This window comes from Anarhichas minor, unplaced genomic scaffold, assembly GCF_050575085.1.
Source record: "Anarhichas minor isolate MPS153535 unplaced genomic scaffold, ASM5057508v1 ptg000079l, whole genome shotgun sequence".
NCBI classification, from domain to species: Eukaryota; Metazoa; Chordata; class Actinopteri; order Perciformes; family Anarhichadidae; genus Anarhichas; species Anarhichas minor.
In genome coordinates, this window is record NW_027466525.1 from 1,642,960 (window position 1) to 1,653,987 (window position 11,028).

Here is an 11,028-nt window from a genome sequence, read left to right on the forward strand (position 1 = left end):
GAGGAGTGTGTGAGGTGAAAAAAAGGCGTGAGTGGAATAGATAACTAGGAATCGGCATGGAATTTTCCGTTCTATTCCCCCCCCCCCCCCCCCCCCCCCATGTTTGTATATGTGTAAATGTGCATCATATATTTATATTTACAACCATCTCTGCCGCGGAGCTGGGCTCCTCTGCTGCAGTGTGAAGCAGCTGCCGTGTCCCGCATTGCAGCTCCGCAAGGACGGAGGAGCTCCAGTGTGTCAACCTCCAAAGAGTCATATTTCACAATAACGATGCTTTGTGGCGGGGGGCACGCGGCTGTTTAAAGGGCTCGCGGTGTGTTCGAGGGCGGACAGGCGGCCATGTTACTCCAGAAGGTTGTATTTAAGTGCCTCTGGGTTTATCGGTGCGCCTGGAGACCAGGCTGGACGGTCGCCAATTAAAGCCTGTGTGCACCTAAGTGACACAACCAGCGACGGCGCATTTAGAAGACGAGCACGCAGTGATCATGCAGTGCGCGGAAATAAACATACAAGTTGTCAAAATGACCAACAGAAAAGCCACGAGTTGCACAAATCACATCCAAATCATTCAAATGTGCCTGTGCGCGAATGTGCACACAATGCAAACTGGAAATTGAAAGGAAACAAAAGACCGAGCTGGCAAAGAAAACACCCCGGTAACAGTAACATATTGTGTTAACAGCCGAATTAATTTTTACTCCAGATGTTCACCCTGTTATCGCCTGTGAACATGTGTGCGCGGCCTGAATGCTGGAGTGCGTAATTTACTACTCGGTCAGTGGGGGGAGGGCGGCGTTTTAGGACATTAATCCAGAGGTAACCCCGCCAATATGGCTTCATTGGTGCTGTCTGTGCATCTTTCGCAAAGGACAAAACAACATAGGTTAGGAGGGGAACTGGAAAATAACTGGCTTCATCACCTCGAAACTCTCACTGTATTCACTCATCCGTCCATCCATTCACCCATTCATTGGTCCATTACTCACCATACACATTAATAAAACATGCTTGGTGACATAAAGAAAACAATAAAAGATGGTCAAATAAAAGGTAAAAATACAGCTCCCTACCGTGCAAAACAAATTTCAGCCGAGGTGACTTTCCGGCGATAGTCGTTGCAAAAAGCGACAGCAGGATGAAATAATTCATCTTTCTTGAAGCTCCTCCGCGTGTAACCGGTTTGTGAAAAAATATAAGTAAACCGTACGAAGCGCTCCACAAAATCCTTCTTCTTCCTTCCAGTCGCCTTCTTTTTTTGGTCCCTTTCCTGATCTGCTGCGTCCCAGATCTGTGCCACCGACTGCTGGTCCAAGTCCTTTCTTGTCCGTCTCCTTCGCCAGGCAGTTCAGTTTGGAGAAGTCGGGGTATCAGGCTCCACCTCGGAAACAAACAGCAGAGCTGGGGGGGGGGGGGGGGGGGGGGGGGGGGGGAGGAGTGTAGCCTTTTCAGCAGCAGGGACGCAGGAATGAAAAATGGGATTGCAAAAAAAATAAAAGGTTTATGATTACAGGCGTGTGGGATTATGCATCAAACCTGTTGCTGGTGGTCAGAAGATGATTTCCACAGATTGAAATCATGTCACTCATCTTGTTTTTCATTCCTTTTTTTCTATTATACATCCGCTCATACACTGAAGATCACATCAGTTTTTCTTCCAGTTTTTTGATAAATGTCTTATTTTCTAAATCTACTGAAATATTAACAACATCAGCAATAACACTTCCTTATGCATTTACAGAATGACTACATATTACAGGACATTATGATACAATATTTTATTCTCTGGAATATGTTTTTTTTGCACACAACACCTCAGCCAACAATGATAACGCCTCGGCAACTGCGTCTGTAATGTCTAATCAATATGTGTCAATAGTGCCTGAGAGCCTGAATGGGAATGAATCAGCACTTTGGCTCTGCTGCATTCGTTTGCATTTGTGAAAGTAAATTGACTCAAATTTGATGAATTCAACCACTCTAAGCAGTGAATGCCTGTTAGTGGAAGCAACTACACAGATGCTTCCATTTACAGGACATTGCACCATCCAAAGCCTCAACCGAGTGTCTATGAGACATTTGGGAGAAAAACAGCATGAGGCTATTTTGAAAAATGGAGAGACATTCTAGCATTTCCTCAATTCACAAAGCAAAGTATTTGTCACACACAGGTGGGTCCTCGAAACAAACCTGTAAAAAAAAACACCCACTGGGGGGTGTTGGCAATTTACCTTTCATAAACATACTTTAAATGCTTTAATCATCTCTTAATGTTGCTCCTTAAATCAACACCTTTGAGTTCAGTGAGGGATGTCAACCCCTCAAACTCTACAGGGATTCAAATTCAGTCCTGTTACTCATTCACACTTATTCATTACGTCACACAGTCTACCTCAATCATGCATGCTATAAAAGCTTCACAGAGAGATTTGGTACCCTTAATAACCTTCATCCTATCAACACATTTAACTAACAAGGACTACCGCTTGGAGCTTGAAGTGTTTTTAATTTGCACACGCCCAACATACAACGAGTTTAGCAAATCATAACAAATCCAAAGTATTACTTTTCACAGATCACTTTTATAGTCAAGATTCACCCCCCTTAAGTTACTTTCCACCAATCAAACCAGTCCGTTGAACCAAAAACAAAGCACATCTGGTCTCTTCATTATGTCATGCCCTCATGACCTCGTTTGGGTCAAGTTTTGGGTCGATTCATGTACGGGAACTGTTTTGTTTTTGATTTATTACAATGTGTCTGGCGCACGCTGATCACTTCCGAAGAATGTGTTTCACATAACAAGTTATATAAACGGTTTACTTGTGAATCGAAATGTGTTCAGTTCAATCCTAAGTTATATGATGATTTTCATCAACAACTTCTTCTGAAAACATTATTAAATGTCATCTGAGAAAGGGAAAAAAACAGATACAGTTGATTTGCATATTTTGTAAAACTAAAATAGACAAAGCACATCAGGAAATCTGTCTTCTGTCTCCTTTAAAATGATTGACAGAGTGCCCGATAAGTATTAGTTAGATGTGTTCGTCACAGCATTGACCCTCTTCCTCTCTTTCTACTCGCCTTGCTTACTGGGTTAACATCAGTCGCTTCCTAAATGGTGATGAAACCTTTATTTCAAGTCTGTTGCACATATGACCTCACTCAACAGTGATGTCATTTTGTATGGAGTCAGTGTAGTGCTGAGGTGGGGGGTATTTTCACCACTAGATGGCAGCAAAAGCAAGGGTTTCAATCTGTGTTTCAGCACTCCAAGCTGATGATTTCACCTCCTAAATCATTACGACAGCAGCGTTCCGTCTCATCCAGCAGCGTACCGCATCCATCGGCTGTCTGTGGTGGAAGGTTTTATGGTTTTATGGTGAAATCACCTGATGTACTCTTTCCCAAAGGTTACAAGAAGATGACTTCATGCAGTAGTAGTTTGCATCCAGTGCAGCAATCATCATCATTCAATCTTTTTTGTTGTTTATAATGATTGAAGGTAAAAAATCTGTGATCCAAATTCAAACAATCGCCTCCCTACCAACATTAAAAACACTTATTATCTAATGCTGTTACGTGATTCTTTACATCAGCAATGCGCTAAATGATACGATTGTAAACATGGTGTTACCTGCCTGTGCAGCCAAGCTGAGGCCGGTTACTCACCTCAAAAGTAACAAAACAGTGATCCTGAACAGTATAAGCTGATAAAGATAATGGATGGACTGATTATACATCATGATTGAAAAGAGGTGACCAAGCATAGGCGGCAATTATAAAGTGGATAAATGAAGGTGCTCTTCTTTCTAATGAACTTAAGACTTTTCTCTTTTATCCAAAACCCAATCAGGCTAAAGGCATCTTAAGCTTATCACTCCTGACTTCTATTTACTCACAAAACACTTAAAGCTAATTGGTGCAAATTGGTAAGTGGTTGTTATATGTAATGGATCCCTTATATTTGTAGGTTTAGCACCACTTGCTGGTACAAACCATAGGACTGCAGGATGATAATGTGAATATACAACAATTTCATGGTTTTAACACGATGAATTCTGGAGTTTTGCTTCAGTTATTTCTGATTCACAGTAATGAAGTGAGGTAATATATACCAATACAAACACAGATATAAGTAACAGGTTACTTCATAAAGCTGGTGAGACAGAATTCCATCAAGGCTATTTAAACAAAAGTTACCATTTAGATAACCAAAACCTCCAAAGAGGATGAAACCTGTGTTTGGTGATTCTCTGACCTTTTTTTTAAGTGCGACCAAAAGCTCCACATGTCCTATTGTGTTAGGGGTAGCCTGTAGGGAAAACCAAGACATAGCACAATAGGAATTGTACAGAGTATACCGCAGAGGCGGCGTATTTTTGTAGGCCAATCCAGAAGTTAGCTTCGCACTGGTTCCCACTGGGGTTTTCACTGACATATTTCATATCGTAGAACAAATCGTCAAAATCTCTTAAGAGTTTGTTAATCAAAGACCTTATTTCAGTCATCTATCCAAATACCCATCAAAAAAACCCGTTGACTTCGAGAAGAGGGAAGTGGAAGTGTGAATATGCTGACTCATTTCTGGGTTTAGGACTCATTCCTGCAGCACTCTATGTACCGAGCCTGCAGGATCATTTGACAAGCAGTGGCAGGAGTAATGACTGAACTCTAGCCATTTTGTTTTCTGGGTGTTCATATGAAGATAGAAACTTCAGACAGGGCGTGGCTAAAATACTAATGACAGCTGTGTCATGTCACTGTCCGCAGGAAACACAATGAACCCCGAATTGTTCCCAATGCGGTTATGGTTTAGGGTAAGTCTCCAGGAAATAAATGTAAGCCAATGCGATGTCCTCTGAAGTGACGTAAACACAACTGTGTGTTTGTTTGTGTGTGTGTGTGTGTGTGTGTGTGTGTGTGTGTATGTGTGTGTGTGTGTGTGTGTGTGTGTGTGTGTGAATGAGAGGCAAATTATATATGTACATAAATGCATCCCAAAAAACCATAACTTACCTGTCAAATAACATCCAAATGCACACAAATAAATATCTACTTGACCAGCCAAAACCACGACGAAATGACAATAAACAAAAATGTCTACCCACACCCAACTTAGTATATGGAAGTTTATTTCAACTGATCTACCAAATGGCTTAGAACTTCATCACAATTAGCATTCAGCTAAACGCACAGCTGAGTCTGAGCACAGCTGAGTTCAGCTCAGACTGAAGGGTGAAGCAGGTCTGACAGTGTGGATCTTAACCCCTTTACAACATGACCTTTTCTGTGGCACCATGCTGAGGCCTAAATTAACATTGCTTTTCCCCACTAGTGGTGGGTATCTTTTCATTATTCATCCATCCAACATTTACATCCCCAAAGTGCTGCTCGTGTTGCTGATCACACTACAAATGAAAAGCTGTTTCTTGTGCTAGCAGCGACGTCCTTGTGTCTGAAGTCCCCCTTGAAGCCCCTATATGAGGGTTTTGTTTCAGTTAATATGTAGAGCCATGCACACTTTTGTCACGGTAAATCAGCTGGAAAGGCTTTTCCTGCTCTCTCTCATCTTTTCAAGGACCTCTCGTCACCGCTCATCTCCTCTCTGCAGCGCTGTAGAGACCACCTTCATCCAGTGCAGGTCAACTCCAGCTGAGTCAGAAGCAGGTATAACGACAGTAGAGACCAATTAATTGAGACATTTTCAAGACCAGAATATTGTAATATTTCTTCAGGATTAATAGAGATCTAGATCCAGTTCTGCGCCGACCTCCTATTCAAACAATTCTGTGCATTGACATTTTTGGAGAAATGCTCTTAGAAATTTTATTTGAGTCAATAATAAAAAAGTGTATTTTCAAATAATGAACCATGAGCTCAAATAAATACGTTTTCCTTCTTTTTACTTATTATTCTATTTCCAGCTTTCCAGCACCTCAGCTTTGCCACCCATGCCGTCAGCTGCTTAATTGAGGTCATCTAATCATTCAGTCCTCTTCCCCCCGTCACTCTGGATAACAGTGTCAGCCAAATGCCTACAACATAAATGTAAAATGCATCTTGTGTTGTGAAGCAATGCTTGGTCTTTACCGTCAATCCAGAGGAGGAGCTTGAAGCTAACGTAACAGCAGATGCAAATAGACCATAATGTTTTCGGTGGCGTGTGCACGCCTGTCATGGGGGTGGGGGGGAGTGGCTTATAAACACCACTTTAATCTGCCCCTTTGGCTTTCTGTCCAATGGGAGCAAATAGTTGTATTAAAATAGATAATATGACCACAGCCAAGCAGGGTCGGGAGGATAGCACCCGCCAGACAGACCTACATAACAGATTGAGACGTGCCGAGGTAATCCAAAAGGGTTTAAATCTCTGCTCACACACGTTAGTATCAGTTCCTTTCTTTCTTTTTTTATTATTGCTATTCTGGGCAACTGCATTAGACGGACAAAGAGATATTCTCTCCACTGAATCCACTCTGAGCACTGCAGGTCTTTAAACTGCACTAAGATGAAGCAACGGTAATTCATTGGGTAGCGTTTGTTTTATCACTTTCAAGTGCAATATCCTGTTTTTAACGGAGTCAGCAGTGAAGAATATGCAGCTGGGGAGACAGTACATGCCGAAAGAGATCCATTCGTGTTTCAGCAGGGGTGGCTCTGAGAGAAAACAGACAGCCACAGCGGTATTCCTCTGCACACATAATCCGTCGTCTTCACAGAAAGACAAGCGTACATTTGTGTGGCTAGCTGCCAGCTGTAGCTTTGTTGTCTTCCAAAGGGGCAACAGGGCCACTTCCTGTCTCGAATTGAAACATAAAGTCCCCACAATGGACTCACAGCACAGAGATTAAGTGCTTTGGTTATGCAAGAAAATGTCTCCTACTCTTGCCAATTTCCCAACAATTGAGTCATTTCAGAAGAAGATCCAATGAGAGATTGGTTTTCAGATGATTGGATCAGTCGTCTTTTCCCAATTTGATAACATTCCCAAATAATCTATATGAAACAATTGAAGGCATTCCACACACACAATGCAGGTTTAAATATAGGCATTTAATAAAGTCAAATGAAAAACATCTCAATGCTGTATGTGTGCATCCTTTACATCCTGTTATACTGAAGCATTGCTTTGTGCGTAGTGCATCTACACAGTTTATACAAGAGTGCAATATTTGAGTGACACTAATCCCCAGAACTAGATAAAGTGATGGAATAAACCCAGCGCACACAAACGCCCTTGACCTAATATTTACAAAATAACAATGATCAGGTGAGCATTCTCTCTGTCGACGGTGAGAATGTTACTGAGGCACATATTTCTTAATGATTTCTGTGGGTAAAGAATAAAAAAAAACCTGGTTTCTTGAATATAAAAAGGAGAAATCATAGCATCTTCTGATGGAACAGAGAGTCATCTGTTGTAATAACGTGACACAATAATATGTTAAAAGAGAAAGACAGTGATCCGATTTGGACTTTACGAACTTGTTTTGAGTATGTGAAAGGATACATTCCTATGTACATTAAGGTACGCTATCCATCCATTTGCACTGCTACACCACTCTCCAATGCAGCACACCTGAAGCATCCTGCAAAGCTCCAACATTTAACCATAAAGATGAGGATCTGAAATGATTTGGCTAGTCTATTCCATATATTTATTGCAAGTACCAGAAGCTTTTTAGTCACATACACTTACAGCCAATGCTGAATTGACAGTCTTTGACATGATCCTCATGTGGTGGTTAAGCATAAATAGCAACCCAAGGGTCAAAAAGGGCAAATGTTTACATGGCTTGTATTGGCAAGTGAAGACACACAACACACTTGTATGATATGCATGTTTAAACAAGAACCTGATATGTTGACAATACAGAAACCTGTGTTAAACTCTCCATGTGTTAATTCCAAAATCTGTGAAAATTCAAACTATTTCATACTTACATGCTACATACAAAATTAGACCTGTGCTAAGTAAGTGTTCATTTGCTTATTTAAATTAAAAGTTGCTGAAAACAAATGCAAAAAAAATATGAGAGAGCTCTGCCTTCAATCTGTTAACATCTTTCTATTCCAAGATCATGAGATATTCATTCGTTAGCGAAGTGGATGCTGAGACATAACTTTCCACTCTAAAATTAGCAGAGGGCTTGCACATGCCCAACAAACTGGCTGCCTTCAAAGGGGGCCTTTGAATAGAGATCTCTGTCCTTGAGTGTCCCAGCGTGGGTCCATCTGCAGAGGAAAACTCACAGTCAATATGGAGGCCCCTTTCACCTCTTCCTTGGCTTTAAATAAGTTTCATGGTGAACCTGCCACCGTCTCCTCCGTCCCCTCCACCACTCATTGAAGACCGAGGAACAAAGTCAATAGTTGCTGTGTGCTTGATCTGACCTTTGCTCTGGCTCCAGAAGAACATGAAGACAAAACAGATGGCCACTGAGCTGAGGAAAGACAGGAAGCCCATGGTGGTGGCGATTATCAGGGTCTTTGCGTCAAACGGGTATGGTTTAGACATTTGAGCCGAGGAGTTGGCGGCTTGGGAGTTTGACGGCTCTACCCAGCCCTCCTCTGAGAAAAAGGGGATGGTACGGTTACGAGGGAGCCCCTTCACGTACAAACCGACAGTCAGGCTGTCATTGCCGGCTGCATTGCCCGCCAGGCATTGATATGTGCCACTGTCCTGCACTTGGGCAAAACGCACTTCTAGAGTACCATTGGGCAAAACTCGGATGCGTCCTGTTGGAGTAACCATATTCTTATGGGATGAGATCCAGGTGATGGATGGGAATGGATCCCCCTCGGCTTTACAGGAGAAGTGAACAGTTGTGCCCTCCTCTACTCTCGCCTCCTGCGGCCTGCGGTCCATGACACGGGCCGGGCGGCATTTAAACAGCCTGGGGAGCTCCTTCTCGGAGAAGTCTCTGAATTCACGCTGTCTCACTGCACCAGGAGACGAACAAGTGGGCTGATGTCCATCAAAGTTCAAGCGCAATCGGCGACGGACCACCCAGAGAAGTCGGCAGTCACATGCTAGGGGATTCCCATCCAACCGCAGCACCTGAAGGTTCCCCACAGAGTGGAAGACGCTCTCCTCCAAAGTAGTGAGCTGATTGAATGTCACATTGAGCATGCGAAAATAGGCCAGTCCCCTAAAGGCCCCCGGCTCTATTCGTAGCAGACTCCCCCCTGCTAGGTGTAACTCCTGGAGTCTTAGGAGGTCCCCTAGCAGATTACCCTGGATAACAGAGATGGGGTTGTAGGACAGGTCCAGGTAGCGCAGATACACCAGGTGACGCAGTGCGGAGTAAGGAACAGTACTTAGGTTGCAGCTGTTGATGACAAGCGAGGTCAAATTAAGACCAATCAGGCTGTTGCTAGCCACGGTGTCCAATGCTGGCCAGTTTGCTATCAGGAGGCTACGCAGACGGTGTAGTCGTCGGAAAGCGTTGTTAGGGAGTGTAGAAATGGTGAGGCGTAGCATGCGGAAACGCACAAGGCTCTGGAGCTGGGACAATGCCTCGGTAGGAACGGAGGTCAGGTTGCTGCGGTCTAAATTGAGCTCCTGCAGATTCTGCAGACCAAAGAAAGCTCGCTGGGAGATGAAGACCAAATCATTCTCCTCGACTTCCAGCGTTTGCAGGTTGACCAGTTCTTTAAAGGTATAGTCCAGAAAGACGAGAATTTCATTCTGGCTCAAATCCAGAAGACGTAGACTGGACAGGCCAGAAAACACCCCAACTGGGATGATCTTGAGTCGGTTAGTCTTAATCCGAAGCGTCCTGAGATTCTGTAGGCCCTGGAAAGCCTCCACCTCAATCATAGAGATTATGTTATCACTGAGATCCAACTCCTGAAGTTGCAGGAGGCCAGAGAACTGGCGGCGCCCAACAGTCTTAATCTTATTGTGAGATAAATCCAAACGCCTGGCATCACCGGAAAAGCCCTCCGGCACTGAGTTCAAATGTTTGCCAGAGCAGATCACTTCTTTAGCCTCTGGTCGACAAACACAGCGTGGAGGACAGCCTCCTGCAGATACACCCGGTCCAAACTGGAACAGGATGCTCCAAGCCCCCCATCGGACGACTGACTCCACAAACATCTTACCCCCAGCCTAAGAAGAGACACACAATTAATGCAGAAATGTTAAACTTAATCTCATGTTTTAAAATAAATACATTATTAAAACCCCAAGCAAGTCATGTTTGTATTTCATTTATTTTCTTCATGTAGTTTAGAAATTGTGTCAAGGCGTACCGTTTCAGTCTCGGAGTGCAGATTCTCATAACCAGTGGCAGTCAAGTTGGAATCAGACTTGAGTTAAGTCCTCTGTAGAGACGCGGTTCCGCCGATAACATGCCCTTTAGAGTGGCCTGGACAGAAGACGGAGAAAGAAAAAAGTCTGAACAAAATTAAAGAAACAATGGCTTTTTGTGTTCAACTTAATGTGCAAATAATCAAGTCCAGCTTTTAACAAGAGTGAAGAGTATCACAACATGTAAACAGATCCGGGTAAAGATGGTAACCTTGTCTGCACTTTATATGCGAGACCTATTTCATGTTTGTTTGTCCTGGAGGAGTCATCGCTACTCTGTTGCTCTTCCAGAGGTTCTATTATATTATAATATTTTTCTTACTTTTAATTTTAAAATAAGAGTGTGTGGGTAAAGTATGGTGTAAAGATTGCAAAGCCCTTAGAGAGAAATGTGTGATATGGGCTGATTACTTGACCTCACAACGTAATGTATGTCGCAACTATTTTTTAGTTATTTCATTATTTTTATTTTAGTACCGTTTTAGAATAATGATTCTGGACAAACAAACAACTCCATAAGTTCAACCTGATCTATAAAGGTTTCTTGGGAGGGTTTCCAGAGATTCTAAATTGTCACTTTCTTTTTTTCTAATTGACTTTAGTGTATTTATTACATGAATATAAAGTATGCCTATTGAAACCACATCAGCAGTTTTCACTGCTGATGTATTTCCCTCTCCAACAAACACCACTGAGACCTGCTACAG

General features: G+C 42.8%; 2 protein-coding genes across 2 annotated transcripts in view; both read right to left on the bottom strand.

The window, feature by feature from the left end:
- LOC142938003 (semaphorin-7A) overlaps window positions 1-1,152 on the bottom strand; it is a 31,337-nt gene extending 30,185 nt beyond the window's left edge. Inside the window, exon 1 of the mRNA XM_076081178.1 lies at window positions 1,074-1,152. Coding sequence (XP_075937293.1) covers window positions 1,074-1,152 — 79 coding nt within the window. The remainder of the gene's footprint in view (window positions 1-1,073) is intronic.
- Window positions 1,153-8,296: 7,144 nt separating this feature from the next.
- On the bottom strand, window positions 8,297-10,132 carry lingo4b (leucine rich repeat and Ig domain containing 4b). Its single transcript, XM_076081276.1, has one exon. The coding sequence runs from the start codon at window positions 10,106-10,108 to the stop codon at window positions 8,297-8,299; it is 1,812 nt and encodes a 603-aa protein (XP_075937391.1). The 5' UTR covers window positions 10,109-10,132.
- Window positions 10,133-11,028: the final 896 nt, after the last annotated feature.